The following is a 21,856-nucleotide window of genomic DNA, read 5'->3' as shown; positions in this document are numbered from 1 at the left end:
TAATTATATAATCAAAAATCTGAAAGCAACGATTACTTATACCAAGTCGGGTTTACTTCAAAATAATTATTCGCCATATTTTTGTTTGCTTACAGCTTGGCAAAAAAGAGTAGAAATTAAAAAGTGGCAGCACTGCAGTGGCGTCCCGTTTTCTTATATATATTGGTTTGAAAGGGACGACACTACAGTGTTGCCACTTTTTAATTTCTACTCTTTTTTGCCAAGCTGTAAACATAAATATTTAGTTTTTTATCGCCGTATTACATCATTGCTATACTTATAACGGAAATACGAACTTATGTTCAGGTGACCCCATGCTGCTTGAAGAATGACTATAAAAAAGTGTTCTAATCAGCTATAAACATCTACTTTAAGCCTATAGAAACATGAATACGCAAAAGCTATTTCGCTTAACGGAAATTGCTGTGCACGATTGCATATTATCGTTAAAGTGCTTTTGGACAGTTCGTAAAACGTCCGATTTGTGAGTGAGCGAGTGGCGAGTAGTAATACTGGGAACATATGTAGATGCACCATTACCTACTCTATTGCCGATCAATTAGTCACTGCAACTTCAGTGTCTGACTAATGCTCTTGTTATATTTTATTTCTTTCCTAATTAACTCAGGATGGGAAAGCGGAGAACTCCGCTCACAAATAACGTGATCGATTGATATCTAGCTACTTTGTTAATAAGGTTGAAAGTTACATGGAATTGTAAACGTCGCATCAGTTGCACATGTGTGCGTACTGCCGGCCATGATGTCCCGGTACTCAAATATGTTAGTATTTATCGATATTCTATAAATGGATAAGGTATCTTTAGATTGCGCGGCGTCATAGATAAGAGGGTGTTGATGATACTAATATCATAATGGATGTAGTCGTACTAATAAAGAACTAAATGCCGCTTCGAAAATATTATCACATATTTCGTTTTGAGAGTACAAAATACTTGTAGTGATATGGTTATGATTAGTTAGGTATTTTCTTATTGTTATTTGACTCAGTTTTAATCAAGTTATAAATACAACAATTATTTATTGATCACTAGTATCACTACTTTCTCCGCTTTGAACTCGCTAACTGCACTCCTTTACAAAATTATCTTATATGTTAATATTTTTAATTCAGGTTAAAAGCTATCTATGTGTTTATCGAACTTCATCCGAAGCCATTAGACGTATTTGTGGAATTGAAGACTTAATGTACCTTTAGCCTTTTACGTTAATACAAGGCCATGCTCTATTTTCAATTGCCAAAATGGTTCGGCTCGAGCCTTCGGCATCATGTTAGTAAGTACGATACAAGAAACATACTGATAAATACATAACTAACAGACTTACATATGTAATTTTTTGTAATCTCGGCGTATCTCACGTGGTAGAGGTACATAATGTATGAGGCAATGGTGTTGCCGATGAAAATGGGTGGGCTTATCGGTAGGTCTATCGGCGATTTGACACAAATTCGTTATACTTAGATTATGTGACAAGCGATAAAATGTTGTAAGGCACCGCCTTGCCGTGATTGACACCCGCTTGTTGACACAGTGATATGACGTAGGTGGGGTACCTACTTCTGTGCCGCGCTTATCTACCGGCCGGCATTGTGGCGATACCGTCTAAGTGCTGGATGAACGACTTAGCGCTAGAAATACACTGCGTGTTTGCAAATCGATACGCCGCATCTCTATCGGTGACAATGACGTTTTATAAACAGTCACGGTCCAACCCTCGTCTCACCTCGAAAGCGTTAATTGCTCCGCAAATATACTCATCTTCGCACTAAGCGTTTACTTGCCGACTTTAATGACTGGGCAAACAGCGGCCGTGCGGTCAGCCGCCGGCTCGCTGCTAATAAATCTCTGGCTTTTCCCCGATTTCCCGGCGTCCCGCCGCGGCGCTGGCCCCCCGTCCGCCGGCACTCTTATAAATTACCTACACGCTTCTACTATAAATCAAACAATACCCTAGCTAAATGTATTTACTATTGTTTGAATACACTTCCAACACTATCATGGGCAGTATCTTGACCGCGGTGATGCGATAATTCACTCGATCATTTGCGGGGTCATAGGTTCGGTGGCGTTAGTCAGCGGTCTCGGCAGCCGGAGGAAATGTGTTAGTTATGACCCTTTGTCTGCGGCGGAAGTGGAGGATATTGTGACCGGTTCCGAGCGAAGGCATTCGCGATCAATCTTGAGAGAAAAGATCTGGACGCGTCTCGGAGGAAGTGTGCTAATGCGTGGTTAGTGCAGTCGCCGGCTTGCCGCACTCCATTCGAATCGACTAATTGCCGTTTGGGATGGACTACTTACTTGTCTTGCATATAATTTATAAAAAAAATTAATGTTTTATTAAGGCGGGTTACTTAATTTTTTTTTTCTTATTAATATTTTGATCAGCTTAGTAAAAGGTTGCTTTTAAAATGTCACGTCACTAAACTGATGATATTATAGGTACTTAAATTCGTGTGCATGGTCTCTTCGTGCTTTATAATGTCTCTTTCGAAAATTATGAAATAAGCCGTTGTTACAAGCGATCATTCCTACCCGCTACCGCCGCGCGATAAACATCGTTGCAATTATTCACGCCTAAATAATTGATATATCGTGTTAAACCTTGTGTTTTTCGAGCTAAATTTGTGGCAATCATGTTGCTAAAGGCAATTTACAATAGACAATATAATAAGTGTTAAGAAAAGAGCCCGAAATAAATGTCAATGGACCAAAATAAAGTGAAGTTTACCGGTCAGCTACGAGAAACCGTCAGTGTAAAGTGCTCGCAGGAAAACGTCTTAAGTGCGCGGTAATTGTTGGCGCTTACGATCTTATGTGCCGACCATCGTGCGAGCTGATAACAAACACAGGGAATAAGCGAACATCGTGTGCGTGCTGAAATAAACGTTATATTCGCGTAGCTCACGGTTCACTTTCGTCCAACTATCTTAGCGCAAACCATTAGCTGTTTTGTCGAACGTGTGAAGTTTTGTAATTAATCAATCAATATAATCATGTCACCGACTAGCCAGACTTTAGGGTGCTGCACCAACGAAAACCTTGACGATGACCATCACGATTGTAGCAGTTGTGGACTAACGTATCACTTGGAATGCCTAGCAGCCACAGGTTTGGAAAACACCTCGAACCTCCCGTATAACTGGAAGTGTCCCGCTTGCACGACCAACAAGAACAACAAGCAGGCCAAACAAGACTCCACTCCCATTCGAACATCCTCCGCGACCAGAGTAAACAAGCGGCCAGCTCTTGCCTCCCCTGAGTCCGAGGCGGCCACAAGTTCGCAAGAGATACGCACAATAGTAGAACAAGTTATACAATCGCAATTTAGCTCAATGATTAACGAAATAAAGAAGAGCATGTTGGCCGTAGTAAGTGATCAACTGAAACCACTTAAACAATCGGTAGAAGAAATAAAAAATTCAATGGAGTTTATGAACTCCAGATTTGAGGACATTGAAACTGAACAAGTTGCAGCTAAGAAGGCAATGGGTGATCTGCAGGCAGACAACACAAAAATGAAAACCGAAATTGTTGAACTTAATCAGCGTATCAACAACTTTGAACAGCAGGTGCGGGCCTCCAACTTGGAACTGCAGTGTGTGCCGGAAAACAAACAGGAAAACCTTATTTCTATGGTATGCAACATGGCATCTACGATTGGATCTACGTTGAGCGAGACTAATATATTGAACTGTACACGCATAGCCAAACTGCACGCCGACAGTACACGACCTAGGTCTATTGTGGTGCAACTGGCTTCTCCAAGAGTGCGTAATGAACTTTTAGCGGCCACCATAACATACAACAAAGCAAACCCTTATGATAAGTTAAATAGTGAGCATCTTGGACTACCCGGCGCGAAGACTCCTGTCTACCTCGTTGAGCATTTGTCCCCCGCTAACAAGACTCTCCACGCCGCTACCAGGAAAAAGGCCAAGGAACACGGTTACAAGTATGTGTGGGTGCGCGATGGCAGAGTCTACGCTAGGAAAACAGACCAGTCGGAATACATACACATACGAAATATGGACAGCTTGAATAAAATTGTATAGACTTAAGTTAAGTTTAAGTAGATATATGTTTTGCACGAAATCCTAGAAATATACGTAAATAAATTCAATTTTACACAAAATATAACTGATATAAACTTCACTGCTTCTGAAATTGATTCTTTTAATGTTTCTAGTTCTTACATATCTAACCCAGATGATTGTTATAACTGTATTGACCATTCTAGTAAACATTTAAATATAATACACATGAATATACGCAGCATTAACAAGAATTTTGACGAATTTCAAGTACTCCTAAAAATACTAAAAGTTCAATATGATGTAATCGTACTCTCAGAATGCTGGCTTAACAAGTATACAGTTGTCCCATATATCAGTGGGTACTCGTCCTTCCACTCCAAAAATAACCTTAATCAAAATGATGGTATAGTAATATATACAAAAGATTCACTGAAGTGTAAAATCATTGAGCCTAATTTTGTGGATGCAAATTGTCTTGTATGCAAAATTGATGAGGACACCGCAATCGTAACTATTTACCGATCTCCTTCTATTAGAAACTTGGAAACTTTTTTTAACAGCTTAAATTATGTTTTATCTAACCTCAACTCTTGCAGTAAGGTTGCCATTATTGGTGATCTCAACATTGACATAAAACCAACTAGCACTGACAACCGTTCTTCTGAGTACCTTACCTTCATGGCCCTTCATGGTTTTTTACCCGCTCATTTGTATCCTACTAGAAATAACAATTGCCTTGATCACGTATTCCTTCGTTCAAATGTACCAACAGCCACCATAGTTATCGAATCTCATATTACAGATCATATGCCAGTCATGCTCTGTATTGACACGTATGCGCAGGGCCCCAAAGCTAATGAAACTTGTACCCGGATTAATTACGAAGCCATTCGTCAAGAAATCGATGCGTCTGATTTTACATCGGTGTTATCGGCGTCTGATGCCAATATTGCGGCAAACGGACTTGTAGCTACTCTTTCTTCAATTATTAAAAAATACACAAATGTAGTTAGAATTCGTAGAAGGGATAGAACAATCAAGCCTTGGATAACCCCCGGTCTGTTACGCTGCATAAGAAACCGCGACAATCTCCACAAAAAAGCAAAAAAGTCACCTGAAAACTTGACGTTAAAACTAACCTATTCCAGATATCGCAACTTTTGCAACAGGTTACTTCGTAAATTAAAAACTGAATATGAAAGAGATGAGTTTATGAAATGTAAAAATAACGCAAAAGCTACGTGGAACCTAATTAAAAATATAACTCAAACCAAACGTACCCCTACGTCTTCAAATGACTTACTATGCGCAGCTAATTCGCCTTTAGAATCAGTTAATTCAATGAACAAATTCTTTGTTAACATAGGCAAAACTTTGGCTACCAACATTAGCCCTGTCATGCTTCCTTCTAATCCTACTTGCAGCTCCAACTCCCAATGTAATTCGCTTGTTATCTTAGAAGTCACTGAGTCAGAAACCGCAAAAATTCTAAAAAACCTTCGCAGCGATTGCGCTACTGGCTGGGACGACATATCGGCAAAAATTTTAAAAAACTCACTTCATTCGCTCATACCTGTGATCACTCATATTTGTAACACTTCTATCGGAACTGGAACATTTCCCCATGCATTTAAAAAGGCTCTAGTTCACCCTATTTACAAAAGCGGGGATCGAGCTAACTTTAATAATTATAGACCGATTTCAGTCCTAACCGCTTTGTCAAAGGTCTTGGAGAGAGTTATGAATACCGCATTGGTAAAATACCTAGAACGCTTCAATCTCATTGCTGATAACCAATATGGCTTTCGCGCTAATAGGTCCACTGAAGACGCAGTCGCCGACCTAACTAGATTCATAACACGCAACCTTGATGAAAAACGACGGTGTCTTGGTGTATTTCTGGACCTCTCCAAGGCCTTCGACACAGTATCAGTTCCTATATTATTGCGTAAACTGGAAAACATCGGTGTCCGTGGAACTTCATTAAAAATGTTCCAAGATTACCTATCTAACCGCACCCAATCCATAAAGCTTAATAATTTCATAAGTAACGAAGAAACAATAGACTACGGAGTACCTCAGGGCAGCATTTTGGGGCCCACGCTGTTCCAGATTTATGTAAACCAACTGTGCCAACTGTCCCTAGAAAACTGTAGAATCATTGCCTATGCCGATGATACGGCCTTACTATTCCATGGCTCCGATTGGGCTGAGACGAAAATGCATGCAGAAAATGGCCTTAAAATTGTAATGCAATGGCTAAAAGCTAATCTGCTGACACTTAACTTAGACAAAACCAAATTCATTCCATTCGCAATTACTAGCCCGTCACTGCCTGTACCATCGTTTGCCATAAAATGTCATGTTTGTCAGTCACCCTCGCCTAACTGTCTTTGCGTTTCCCTTACCCAAGTCCCAAGCATAAAATACCTCGGCGTATCCCTTGACCAAAAATTAGATTGGCATACCCACATAGACTCCCTGACTTCCCGTGTCAGGAAACTGATGTACGTTTTCAAACAACTTCGTTGCTCGGCTAGTCATAGTATTATAATGATGGCGTATACGTCCCTCTGTCAGTCCCTTGTCACGTACTGTATCCCGTTATGGGGAGCCGCTGGTAAAACAACAATGCTCAAGCTGGAGCGCGCTCAGAGAGCAGTACTGAAGGTTGCAACATCAAAACCTTACAGGTACGCAACAGCCAAACTATATGCCGAATGTAAAGTTCTGTCTGTTAGGCAACTCTACATTCTCCGTGCCATCCTACGCAGACATCGATATCTTCCTGTATCTATGACAGCTCTTAAAAAACGACATAAACAAACTGTCTGTCCAGCAGAACGCCAGCGGACAGTCTTTGCGAGTCGCCAGTTCGTAGCAATGAGCGCCAGACTGTATAATAAAATCAACAAACGGCTAGACTTCTATAGATTAAACCGTTACGATTGCAAATCTAAGTTATTAACCTGGCTCCAAACACAAACTTACCAGGAGACTGAAACACTTTTAAGCTGCCTAAAATAATTGTACCTTAGACACCCCTATACACACATGTAACGTCTCAATATAAATTGTATTAAAGTTAATTAAAACAAAGTAGATTGAACTTCTCTTATTGTTACATATTACAACTGAAATATTGTATTCTTTTTTTTTTTTTCTTATAAATATTGTAGATTGTATCGTGCAACTTTTGTTGAAATAGCTTTTATTTTTGCTACCACTACTATGTAACCTTTAGCGGAGGAATCGCTGACTCCCGAGTCACAGGCTCTGACCTAGTTCGGGAGACAGAGGCTCGACCTTGGTGAAACTGTCACAAACCTAATTATAAGCTTTCTGTATCTAGCATAATATTGATACTCTGTACTATGTTAGGTTTTAAGTGAATAAAGATTATTATGAATAAAGATTATTATTGAGCACAGTGTATTAAATTAGCAAATAAGACGCAATTAGCCGTGGCCAGAAGAGCCAAACATTACAAATGTTTTGCAAACCCCAAATTATTAGAGTCTGTGCGGAAATAGAAGAATCGTGGACTCTTCCCTTTCCGCACTTTTCATTTAGAGTCTACCTAATGATTTGCAACGTTGAACTTAGGGCCAGAGGTAGAGTGACTAGGGTGGTTAAAAAAATCTTGTTTTTTCGTTGGGTTACCCCCTCATTTGTTACACCTATTAATGTTCATAAAATACGCTTAAATAACATGTTTAAAAATATTTTTAAATATTTTTAAATATTATACAAGTTATGAAGTAGATAAACATTTTTATTTCAATTTAATATGATTTTTTCAAAATTGGATTTTGTTATTTCACCTGTTTAATCAAATTTTAGGTACTAACTAGTGATATTTAACCTAAACATACGTACCTACCTATGTCTGTTAATAGAACATTTTGAAATACTTAATACTTAAAATTACTAGTTCATAATTGAAAACAATGTCCTTAATATTAATATCTGATGTGCATCAGTCGTTGTAAATATGAACACGACTTGTGACCATTTAACAGCATAAAGGTGCTTATTCCGTTCGTTATCTGACCGGAAGTGAAAAAACGTGATGCTAAGTGTAATTTTTGTCCGCCCGACTCGCCCGACGAGCTAAGCATTAGTTGAATAAAAAACTAGATGAATAAAAAACATGGTCCCGATGAAACATGAGATAGTTTTAACTAGATATATTGTTTTTATTTTAATTTATTTTTTAGAGTACAGCCGGTGAATAGTAAGGTTGACTTTTATTTAAGACAAAACGAGTAGATAAGTTAGATAGGTACCTATATAATTACCTACCTAGCATTTAGTAGAGAGTACTATATAGACGGAAAACTAAATAAGTAAAATCTTCAACTGCCCAATTTATTTTATAGAGATTGTTATTGTTTTTTTGATAAAATTACGTATACATCGCACAACAAAATTACAAATATGATTTTATATTACTGTGTAGAACAACTTCGTGCTATTTATGCTTTACCTCAATAAATACATAAAACGCGAATTGTACGCCAATCCTTGGTAATCAGACTAATGAACCGAAAGGTTAATTAAAGTTTTACAACACCATTATAATGCCTGCCACTACTATAACGGACACAACATACCTACGCCGGATCAGCGGTCAAATGGTGATAAATTAGTGATAAACCGCACAGGAAGTTTAACTATTACTTTGGGCCAAGACAATAAAAGAAAAACTAAATAGGTCAAGTGATCGATTTGTACCCATATAGTTCTAAATTTAGAAGGATTTAGTACTAACTTTAAATGTTTTTTTTTAAATATTAGCTGACAAAAACTAAAACTGACTAAACTAGTAACAAAATACACTGTACAGTACATATGTATGGTTCTACTCTCCCGCATTAGTGCGGGAAAGAGAACTTTCCGTGCGTATGTCAAAAGTTTAAAGGGTCATATGTACTGTAAAACGTAGTACGATACACGTGCGAATAGGTCATTTCGCAAACTCGTGTCGATTTAAAACATTGCCTTCGGTCGTGTTTTAATTTATCGCCACTCATTTCGAATTTTTTCTTTTCCGCACTTGTATAACTATTCCTGAACATGAGGCACAGCTTCATATATCCACAGTTCCCTTGACAAAATAATCCAACCAATTAGATAAAGCCAATCTCTGAAATGACGTAACGAGTTAATTATGTTATCTAAGACGATTACCGCGCTCCCATCCCCATGTTGTTTGAGATTAACTTAAATAATGACAATATTTCAAAAGGTTCTCAATAAAGCGGTCTATGGTCTACGTTATTACAATTAACAAAAAATCGTTTCTTGTGCGTGTAACTAATATGCGTTTTTTTTACAAAACTAGCGAACGTTAGCGACTATATACAAACTTAGATAATTATATTAATTGATTGTACATATGGAACATCCACAACTCAGGAACAGTCAGTGCTGACAAGTTGTCATAAAAATAAATATCTTTGCCCAAATTCAAATCCAAGACCTCCAGCTTCGTAGGCACAGTCAATATTGATTAAGATATACTTATTTATGTTAAGTTTAATTTTATTTTTATAATGGACACTGACAAATAACGAAACATGTCAATCTACTGTTAATAGAAATAATAGATAAATTCGAAAGCTGCATCTCTGTAAACAGGCTTATATCTATACCCATCAGGTTTTTTGCCGACGTGTCACGTAGAAAAAAAGGGCAAACTTACCGTGAAACGACAAAGTTAACGCCGTTTATAATATTATGACACCGTTCCTTAATCGCACGACCACCGGGGCTCGGGCTCCAGTTTGGGGAATAAATGATACGTCAACAGCAACAATAGATGAATGAAGACGTTCTCGCATCTATCTAGTACTGTCAAAACGGTGCGCGAGTGGTGCTCGGGCCGGCTCGGCGTGCTCGCCCCCGAATGTTCGTGCGATTGCTCCGCAGTTGGTAAGTTGCGAGTTTTTTGCGGGTTGTTGTAGATTCGGACAGATGTCACGGGCAGGGAGGCCTCGACAAAAGCGCTCCGGGGGCGCTTTGTCCTCCCTCCCCCCACCATTAACCGACACCTCTCCATTCCAGTATCAAAATAACACATATAAATTATTCACTTTATTTATTAGAATGTTCATTGTAGAATAGTTATTGCTCTAAATGGTTTTTAATGTCCCTATTTTATAAGTAATTTATACGTCAAGCTTCACAGCTGCATTTTACCCTCGGCTATTAGCGGGGCATCAGATAAATGCGTTATACGGCCACCCCGGAAACTCTTATGGGCTGTATTCAATTTAACTTATTAATTCGTATTCAGATGGATTCAATTTGGCCGCGTAAAGTTTTTGATGGATTCATTAACATAGCTTGCGAGTAGTCGCTTAGACGTCTCGGAGTGAGACGCAGTTGCGGTCGCGGCCGCGGCTCGGGTGAACCGCACCGAATCAATCACGGAGGCTCAATAATTGATCTCCCCTAATTACGTTTCCCCCTCGCGGCTCATTAAAGACAGTCTGTTGTTTGTTCTCCTAATTAAAGTGGAGGTTTATCGGCCGGCCTCTAATTGATATCATTGCTGTTTACGATCATTGAGTTACGAGCCCGATCGATCCAGTTCGGCACTTAAACGTGACCGCACACGGCCTCGGCGCGCGACTTGTTTAATCCCGCTTTATTGTTTATTTATTTATGGGAAGTCATTTACGACATGCTAATTCCCGTTTGAATTAAACTTCAAAAATAATCAACGTTGTCTAGGCGCTTGATTAAATAAGAAAAAGGAGATAAATGACTATGGTGACACAAAAGGGTTTCTTTATTTTATGTTATTGGCTGTGTAAAATTGTTCATGATGTGTAAATAAGCAAGTAAAAGGAACAAATAAATGATAAGGTTTTTAATAAAGAAACAAGTCTGGCAAAACCCATTTTATCGTTACTGACTGTAAGCAAAGCAAATTGCAATTATGAGCAATCGTTCATTTTAATAATGCGTGCTGTTAGTGCATTGATTAAGAACACAATATCATGCCCAATAAAATAATATCAACTCGATGGCGGCGTCAACGTTCTGCCAACTGGAAAATAACCAATTCCGTTTAAATCACAATCTAGCAATTCTTTGATACCCGTGAAATTGCCGTAACGAAATAAATGTTAAATAAAACGTAAAATAAAATTATTGTGCCTCCACAAACAAATAATTGGAACGGCAGTATAGGTATAGCGGGCGCGCCCGGGCCGGTGCCCGCTCATTTTATGGCTTATTTGGGGGAAAGCTTTATTGAACTTAGCCACGTTGTCTGTTGCTTTACAAATATCGCTTTAAATTCCATATTCACAAGCTCGATAATGGTGCGAGGCCCTCGGCCGCGACTCCACCGCACGGCATGAAATGACTTTTTCGTTTGTACGCGCTCTTTTATCCACTTAGAGTCATCTTTTTTCCACTTGCTACAATTCACTTTCAGATTTTGCTAATACGGGCTTCATACACTCGTTATTTTTATTGTATGAATAATATTATTATTGTGTTGCACTCTATGTAGATGGGGAAAAATAACTTTATTAACGTTATGAAGCTTTAATACCAAGCAAATAATTGTTTGCTACATTTACAGAATCAAAAGCTATTCAAAATTTGCAGTGATGTTAATAGTATCGCTTTTATTTTCCAAGATTCCACAAACTACAGAAGATTTAGATAAGGACGGATTAATACAATTTTCAGTCCTGAGTATTTCCTAACGAAGCCGTCATCGCAATTCTTGGGCTCTACCACTTTACCAACGAAATATATTTCCCAACAGATCATACAGCGTACAGCGATAAACTAACCATAACGGTACATCCACGCCATAACATAATCCAATCACCAAACTTGGCCCCTAAACTAACAGACACAGTTTATGAAGCAGAAAATGGCGCTACACGACACCCAAGTATCGAGCCTTTAACTGCGTACAGTAGCCAGGAAACCGAAGTGCGGGATGATGGAGTGCAGTCGATTTGGCAGCCGAACGGGGCATCGAGGCGCCTGGCCTGAGGCTCGGGTCAGTAAGCGGCTTCCAGCCACCGACGGGGCAAAAATTTATGAACCGTCAAATAACTTATCACCAGTTAATGCAATGAAATAAACGAGCCTTATTTATGAACGCCGATCACTCTTTTAGGGTTCGATTTGAGCGGGCATAGATTAATCCTGGGGCCATTAACTGGAGGGGCTTAAAGGGTTATTTCGCGTGCAAGATAGGTACTCACTTACCGGAGTGGAATTGAATACCTAATGTTTCATACGTAGATATAAAAGATAAATACATAATAAGATGTCTCGTGTTGTACATAACTATACAATATAGGTATGTAACACATATTTTGCTATTCTTGTCTTTTTAATCATATAAACGGTTTTTTTTTATATTTTTATTTTAAATAAGACAGGATTATTTTAAAATTTATGAACCTACTGTTCAGTTTGTTATACTCCCACATGAATAAGTAATTTTGGAGATCGGCACCTAAAGTAAAATGGCACATTTCCCGAGTTCCTTTTCAAGAAATCGGAACATCTTTCCATTCAATGTTTTGTTTTTTACAGAACCCTCCATCGATTTCCGCGGCTAGGGTCGTCTAGTTGGCTTTTATTTATGGATCTTCTCGCGCGTGTGAATACGGTTAAATAGTGGGGGCAGCCCCTTCGCCTCTGTTTATATTTATTTGGGGTCCTGTAATGAGTCTATCTGCGCTGACTCGCGAACCCTGTAGAGAATTGATTAATACCTTGTTAGACCCAGTGTTACGGAAAAGGGGCATTCCGGATTTTAGCGTATCTTTGCAATTTTGTTTAATTGTAAATGTAGCCGTGTTACATGCAAAATAGAACACATTTTAAAAATAGGCTATTTTAAGGGTTAATAAACGATTGTGCCGCGTTAACTGCGAATAAAAGATTGTTTATTGACTGGGATAGATAGAATGGTTAATTAACAGCGTATATATTTTAATTACCCATTCTGGTGTGAGAGAATGGTCTATTTATGTACCCATATAGCCGCAAGGCGTTGACTGCTCTGAGGACTGTGACGAAGGCTTTAGTCCTAATCAAAGTTTATTTGGTTGTTATCCCCGTTAGAGCGATGTCTAATTTGGCTTAGTTAATGGTATTCGATCTGTATGGAAAATAAGGTCTTACTTTCAGCTTAACTTTTGCTGACATTTTTTTCAATTGCATGCTGCATTAGTATATTTGTAAAATGTCCAAAAGATATGTGTTTTTTACGTATCACACGTCCACCAATGAGCATTGGATTTAATATCAACATTGGCACCATCCTACCCTCACTCAGCTTATCTAATTCGAACACATCTGCTCTTTTTTTTGACCAACACGTCCGTTGGCATTTGTCAATCCACACGTAATAATACAAAGAGACAATCCAAAAGTGTCAATTGTGACTTTCTTTCGTAGTTGAAGTGAGTTAAATTAATTATTATTTTATATTTTGGAATCGCTATTAATTTGAAAAACAAATTAAAGTCGTTAAATCACAGAGTAGGTAGTCATTTTCATTGCTCACGAGTGTACCTATTTCGCGAGCTTCTAACATCCCCATTAGAGATCCTAGTCGTGAACATACATCATAATATATATATGTTGTAGGTGTCGGCGCGTGCCTGGCTAATGTTAGGGGCGAGACAGTCATCACTCTTGGTTAGCGAACCACAGTCAGCCCCAAAGACGCACTTTTTAGAGATCCGCGAAAGACACACGTGACTGATGACTGTCATTAAACTAATATGTTATTAAGGATTTTGGTGCTGTTTTTATGTATATCTATAATTTAATGATTAATTTTTTATAACATATTTAGCCTATAGTTAACTTTTTTTACAATATGATTTCACAATTTAATACTGATTCATTCACTTGTCGAATTCCAAATCTATTCTATGAGTCTTTCCGCACAGACTCTATTTAATTTTGTATTGTTAAGAGTATCGATCTAGTTTCGTAAATCATATTAATATTATATTTAGTAGAATTGCGAACGGTGATTTACTAACTAAGTACCGATTATTGTGTTAATTCCTTGTGTTATATAATAGTATTACCTACTTGAGAAGTCTACAATTTCCTATATGAAATTCTTTAGATGCGCAAAGTGAGCTCACAGTCATAAATCTCGGAGGCCATGCCAATGGCAGCTCTGGGGTAATTTTTATCTCTGGCGACACCAAAGAGTTGCGGAAGGGAATTTGTCACTCCGCTGTGGGGTGATCTTCGACAATGCGCTTTTGACGTAACGTCCCTTGGCGGAAATATGAATAATTATAATGATCTCCATAATGCGTGTGTATGTGACACTAATTTAGATTTTCCCCCGGACCATTATTCCGTTTTTAATTGTGGTTGTTACATTGTATAGACGAGGTATATTCTCTTTATGATTATTTGACAATATCTAAAAACTTGTTGATACGTCAACACGTCTTAAATTAGTAGATTTCCTTATTATTTTTATTACCTACATAAACTAGAAACCATACAAGCACGTACCTAAATATATATTGATCCACAATTCACACAACTCAAACAATTTTTCTAAGTCTTAATATCTGCTATGTATCTATTTTGTTTACTTTTTGTACATATATTTTAGAGGTAATATAAATTAAAAACGGACTAGTATACCTATAAATGCCTGACAATTTTCTTAATCTCTATTACAGCCTCTCGTCGTTATTTTTTTATGTATGGCTTGTCTTATCTGAAAACAACCTTTAAACATTTAAAACTGTTCTTGTTAGCTAATTATGTTAAAGTGTCATTATTCTAACACATTATACATAGTAGGTAACTAAAGGTTAGTTTACACCCAATGAGTAACATAGCGTTTTTCATTTCAAGTATAGCGTAGGAGGTGTGTCACCACAGGTGGTTTAATTAATTTTAACAAATCGGTACAAGCTGCATACGACACAGTATATAACTGCAAGATGTAAATTGTATCGTTAGACAATTTGTTTTATGCAAACGTTTGCACTTGACTTTACAAGACTCAGTAAATGTATATCCTAAAGCAGCAATTAAGTTATTATTGCCTGCAGTAACAATTGTATCGTCTCATTTAAAGTATTAATTTTACAAAATGTCAATATCTGTTTTTTTAATTTCCGTATAAAGCTTTGAGCGACCGGACTAAAACTACTATAGAAACTAAATTCTAATTTGGCTTACTTTTTTTTAAGAGTATGAAGATTGAAGAATATGTAGGTACCTAAATTAGCAAATATAGGCGAGCTAGTGAGAAAGTTAATTATTTACCTATTTGTAAGCCGAAATATCTGTCTGTCTATTTATTTGTTTCTAAGAAATAAAAGTGAATATTAATTGTAGATAATCTTCGTTGAGACAAACCTAACGTTGATAATTCCCGAATATCAGCCTACACAGAATGTATAAAATAGGCGACCGATACTAGTGTAGCCAAAGTTAAAGCAGCACACTTAAAAAGCGAAAGAGCACGGATGCATGGTGTATGCTTACAAAACAATATTGTACACGTTTTAGCTGGTTTGCCAATGTAACAGTTTAATTGAGCCCCCGTCTCGAGTACAAAGGCAATCACAAGTAAAAAGAGATGTTGTCTAAGCGCCACTTGCACCATTCAACTAACCCGGGGTTAACCGGTTAAACTTAGAGTTACCGTGGTTACCAGTACAATTTGACACTGGGTTACCGGTTTAACCGCTTGACCCTGGGTTAGTGGGATAGTGCAAGTGGCCCTAAATATGATAGAATTGATAAGCATTCTAATCACGCAACTATGAAAGATGTATGCAAATTTAATTCCTAGTCAATTAGTCCTGTTGCAGCTCTAAACAAGCAGCATTAACGACCTAGTGCAATAATTAAGTTATTACCTTACAATGGGTTACTAACACCTCATTTAAAATGCTAATAAGTGCTCGCGTCCTTACCGAGGGATATGTTAGGTTTACCTGAAATTGTATTTATTGTCTTATTTGCCAAGTCTAAGTGTAGACATCCATTAGTATAAATAAAAAAACGGCGGTAGTGTAGAGTAATAGTTAATGAATTGATTATTATCGCACAGTTTATGGCATAGTACACTTTAAGTGACAAACGTGGGGTATTATTTCACTTCGTAGAATTGTGGTTATTTGTATGAAGTTTTTATTTATAATAAAAACTTCCTTTTTTAACTCTCGTCGCAAAAAGGGGGGTGTTATATGTTTGACGCCAATGTCTGTCTGTCTGTCTGTCTGTCGGTCTGTCTGGCATCGTAGCTCTCCAACGGATGGGCCGATTTCGTTGCGGTTTTTTTGTCACGAGAAAGCGAGTTTTCTTGCGGTAGTTCTTAGCTATGTTTCATATAAATCGATCCGGCCGTTTGAAGGGTATCAGCTCTTTTCCAAAATGATTGTTAGATTAGGTCAATAACCTCTGTGCTTTAGGTATACATGAAAATACGATCAATGCGTAATTTTCTTTAAGCCGACCAGTGACTTACAGGCCGCCGGACGATATCGGCCTGTCAGTTAGAACAAAAATTTGACAGTTCCGAACAACTGACCGGCCGATATCGTCCGGCGGATTGTTAGTCAGTGGTCGGCTTTACACTAAATCGAGAAATTGCACGTGTAACGACAATTATTTACACCTACCATGTATACCAACTTTGCACGCTTATTCCATAAATAAATATTTACACTTTTCTTTACCGTTTCAAATGAGAGAAAAGTAACCTCCGCGTAGAGCAGAACAGCAGACGCTAATACGAGGGTGTTAAAACATAGTGTTTGTTGCCTGCAATTACTCCAACCTTCGGGGTTAGTAAAAGTGCCCGGTTTCGTGTGCGCGAATCCTGTGTTCAAGAAAAAAAAAACGGTTCCACACTTGTAAATTACACCTAATTATATTATGGTAAAAGGCACAATGAACTTAAACGTTCTCGCGCAAACGTTATGTAATAAATAATACGCTAACTTTAAAATTTAAATCGTTTCAATAATTGCTGGCAAAAACTTTTGCGATACGAGTAGGTACCTATAGGTAGTTTAAAAGCGCTTCAGATTGCATTTATATCCTACTATGTTAAACTCCGTCCTCGCTTAGCGCCATTGTTTGTAAATATGCCTCCACTAGTATCCGTTATCCAAAAAGAGGGGGAAAATAAGCTGTTTTATTCAGTTATCTCGAACCAGCGCTCCATATGGGGGTATCATAATACTTTTCATTTTATTATCACGCTTTTCGCAGGGGGGCCAAAGACAGGGGACGCTGAATCGTTCACACTTTTAATTTAGTCGCGTCTAATGTATGCGAATATAGAGGGTACAGAGGGAGCTCGGGGCCTCACTCGAGCGCTGTTAAACAACTATCAGGCTCGGAGGGTGCGTGAGCCTTAATAGTTTTCCCCTTACTCCATACATTATGCAAAATACTCCAGTGATATGTCAGCCCGTACACTAGGGAGTTTTATTGTTGTTCCTGCGTTTATGCCCTTTTATGAAGTTAACTTTAATTAAATTGGAGCCGTATTTGTAAGGACGATTGACTGAGAGGTATTAGGCGGAGATTTATCTGCTTACACACGCTTAGTCATGTGAGAGCCTGGGCATTAGCTGGCAACGAGTTAAAAAGATTACTTTCCGACTCGAGTTACAATGGCCATTATTACTTAATTAAAGTTTTGTTTAGCATATTTTATTGTAACCTATTACTATAGACAAAAAAGTACTTTCAATTAATCGGCCTTATAGGAATGATATAGGTACATCCATGGATGGATTTTTTTCCTCATTTCTATGTCAACATAAAGTTCAAGCTTTAAATAGCCAAATTTTTTTAATAGCATTATGGAAGGTCAGTTGGCCAAGGGAGAGAAACTCGTACATATTTGAAAACATAATTATGTAGGTATAATTCTCGTTACAAAACTTGCTGTCGCATAAATACAAAATTTGATAAAAGTAATAACTTCCTTGCTTAGAGGTATTTGATAGTTACCTATTTTAATTATTTATAGTGAGGTTGGAGTAAAATTCCAATACAAACCTACATAACTGCGACCGAGGCAAACCTAAGTTTAAAGCAAACTAAAACTAAAGTTCGAAGTAAACTAATGATGGGTATAGTAGCAGCATGTTTGTTTATTATGTCGTGCGGTGTTTCAGAGCAACCCTTACGCACTGAAGGAGGGCGGCGGTGAGATGTCGGCGTGGACGTCCGCGGGCCTGCAGCCCTCGGGCGGCTACTACCCCTACGACCCCACGCTCGCGGCCTACGGGTAAGTCCCTCGGGCCCACGGGACCCCAAAGGTCCATTGCCAGCGCCACTTTAGATAAAGCCCGCGCCGCGCCGCTAGGATTAACATAACACTTCCCTATCGAGACTTATCTCTCTAAGAGATTGCTATGCGAAGGCTCGTATTTGTTGCTCGCTTTGACTTTAATAAATTTTGTTGTGTTGTGCAATTGTAACCCTCCGCCAGTTGTTGAGCCACGTTCTCGCTGAGTGACAGTTCGTAATAATATTAATGCATCGAGATTCGTCTTTTGTTGCGACGTGTAGTGTGGTGCACATGTTCGCTCTAAAACTCGCGCGTCCCAAGAGAAACGAGCATTTATTTTTTCTTTTCCAACTTTTGATTTAGTTTAGGACTTTGACTGACTTTAAGAACTGTACAGTGGACATTACATTCGGTATCGTGATACCGCTTGTCAAGAAGAGCTTAGAATCATAAGTCTTAAAAGGCTGTCTTAAAATGTAACAATATCTTCAGTATACAATTTCCACTTTGATCTTGCCGTTTTGACACGGACTAATGTTATAGAGACAAGTTCACACTCTAGTAAGTTGCGGACTAAAAGTTTCAATGCCCTGTCAAACTCATGACAACCGACACACTTCACGAGCGGAGAAACTTTTGATGTGCGACTACGTAAACAGCTACGGTTACAATTTAATTACAAGTATAATAGGCATATCTTTACTGTCGATAATGTCATCTTCTCATAGACATATGTTATCACAGATATAAAATACGTTGCTGAATAAATCACAAGTATCTAATTATGTTGCAGGGGCAGGGCAGACAAATATTGATGTAGGTACCTACATATTCAATCACCTCACATTAAAACTAAGTACTTACCTAGTTACATATTTAATTACACAAACGGGTCTACCGCGATATAATTTCATTGTTTTTACCTTTAATTCCGACGTCTGGTGCAACTCAGCTGAAACGTCGGAATTAAAGGTAAAAACAATGAAATTATATCGCGGTAGACCCGTTTGTGTAATTAAATATGTGTACAAAACGCGAGAGTTTAAAGTGTTATATTGCTTACCTAGTTAGTACAATATGGTATATTATAGTGTACCTACAATAATACCTGTAACATACACAAAACATATTTTAAAGGTAACAAAAAAGAAATAAAAAATCCTCTATGACGCTGTTTAATTACCATGATTCTCAGTAGACGAATCTATTTACGAAAATAGATTGAACCGTTTAAGTGTCAGCTGGTAATAAACGAATATAGCAACAATGCGTACATACATACGCATCTCGGGAGTCGAGAATGCGGTGTTGACACACGTAAAAAAATACCTACCTATATAAGGCCGGTATAACATAAAGAGCTTTGAAATACAATTTAACTACTTACACATAAAACTGCCTAATACACTACCTTACAGAACGATGAAAATTCCTGTAAAAGGATTCCACAATTTGCCTTCAACATTTTTAACTCTTAAAACTGGTTTCCATAATCCTTTTCCCATTTGCTTCAGCGGCGTGTAGGCCCGTGTAGGGCGATGCGTGCGAGGGACAAATGCCCACGTAACTACTCGCGTCCGATCCTCCTTGTCCCTCGCGAACTCGGCCCGGGCGTGCGACAAAGAGAAACTGCCTACATCCATTTCGCGATAGTGGCTGATTAATTCACAGTTTTTCTTTGAAACGAGATCGGACGCGTTGCGTTGACGTTTTCGGCAAACTTATCAACCCGTCAGCCGCGACGAGCGGGGCGTGCCAGGCGACGCTTTATTTATACTCAACCGCCAACGTGCCTAATTTATATAAATTTCGAATGGCCGTCATAAGACTGTCATAACAATGTACTATACGTACGCATCAATCAAGCAGAAGTTTCACGGCGATCTAGAGATTTATCCCTCCATGAATCACGTTAAAACTGCCTGAAAATAAAAACAAATCATGATACATCAAAGCAGAGTTATGCTGACAATCCGGCTCCGCTCGACTTAATATATAGCGGCGGGGCGTTATAATCTAAAAATAATTAGAGGAGACATTAGTTTTTATGCGTAAAAAAGACGCGGCGATACCGGTGTTGGGACGCGCACGGAAATACTCGGTGATATATCGCCACGCGCGCAATTGTCCGCTGCGCGCGCACAGGGTGATCTACGCCCGTCACCCGCCGCCGTAAACGTCGACCTCCACCAGTTACAAATCCAACTCACAACACCGAGCGTGAAAACATCTCTCTGATCCATAAAAACCGTCTCATTATACCATCTCCGTACATCGATCAACTGCATCAACAAACAATATTCATTCAGTTGCAAACCACGTAATTACCAGCAGTTGGCAACGAAATTGTTGCATATTCATTTCAAAAGAAAAACTTCACAAGAGTCTCATAAAACGTTCCGGGCCGCAATAAGTTAGCCGGGCCGAATAAATAGGAGGAGCACAAAGGAACGGGTACGGTGAAAAGCATACACAAGCAACAAAACTTGGCTGGCTGTAGGCCCACTTCAGTTAAGTACCGTTGGCTCGACGTATTATTTCGAACAGCCTGTAATCTGCCACGCCCGCCGCGCGCCGAAATGAAAAATTACTCAGCTATTTTTAACATAAGAGTGGAGTACAGAAAACGTACAAAAATTAGAGAAAAGAGGGAGCACTTGTGCCGCACCATTGAGATCAAAATAAGCAGGAAATTACAGTCAAGCGAGCGGGAGTTCTCTATGGGAATTATTTGTGTAGGAGCGATCTGGGCTGTTGCGTTTCAAATAATCCGAACAGCAAAGGGCGTACTGATGACACGGGATTAATGACAAGGTTTAAATGATCTCTGCACTTATGACTACAAAACTGAATTAAGTAGACATGTATGATACGGACGGTGAGTGCTTTGAAGTGTAGGTAACAAGGCAAAAGGCTTCTCAGTTTGTTAAATAAAACTTTACTTAGGTACGTTATAATTTTAATATCGCTAAAATACAGCGATTAGGGCAAAAGTAAACGTAATTTTATATTTATCTTTAATTTACGTATTTCCGAATATTAGTTACATATAGGGAATGCAATAACCGGCCAAACTTCATAACCGGTTTCGGTTACGGTTATGCCCGAAAAATAACCGAATATCGGTAATAATCGGTTACGGTTATTGTCGACGAAAACTTATAAATTTACAATGAAGTAATTAAAAAAATACAAAAATCTTTGTTTCAGTACCTACAGTATTAGGGAATGTGAGTAAAAGTCTTCGTTTTTTATTAAAACTCACCAAATACAGTAAAATTAAAATATGACCTTGGACGTGATACAATATTCAATTAAAATATTTCATAAATAAGGGAAGTAAATTTGGTATATTTTTGTTTTTAAAGTCCACGAATGACAATAATCATAGTCACAGGCGTCCCAGCCAAAAATGGCAGGATTTTGTAGTCATTAGATGATAAAAACATACAATTTAAGTCATAAATAAATAACCGAAAATAACCGTAACCGGTTATTCGA

At 38.3% G+C, this 21,856-nt stretch overlaps 1 protein-coding gene across 4 annotated transcripts in view; it reads left to right on the top strand.

Annotated features, from left to right (window-relative positions):
- LOC134804075 (homeobox protein araucan-like) overlaps window positions 1-21,856 on the top strand; it is a 116,419-nt gene that overhangs the window by 80,211 nt on the left and 14,352 nt on the right. For all 4 annotated transcript variants that reach the window (XM_063776978.1, XM_063776976.1, XM_063776977.1 and 1 more), the window contains exon 3: window positions 18,240-18,352. In XM_063776978.1, coding sequence (XP_063633048.1) covers window positions 18,240-18,352 — 113 coding nt within the window. The remainder of the gene's footprint in view (window positions 1-18,239; window positions 18,353-21,856) is intronic.

Source organism: Cydia splendana, chromosome Z (assembly GCF_910591565.1).
Source record: "Cydia splendana chromosome Z, ilCydSple1.2, whole genome shotgun sequence".
Classification (NCBI taxonomy): Eukaryota; Metazoa; Arthropoda; class Insecta; order Lepidoptera; family Tortricidae; genus Cydia; species Cydia splendana.
This window is presented reverse-complemented; position numbering and strand designations above follow the sequence as displayed.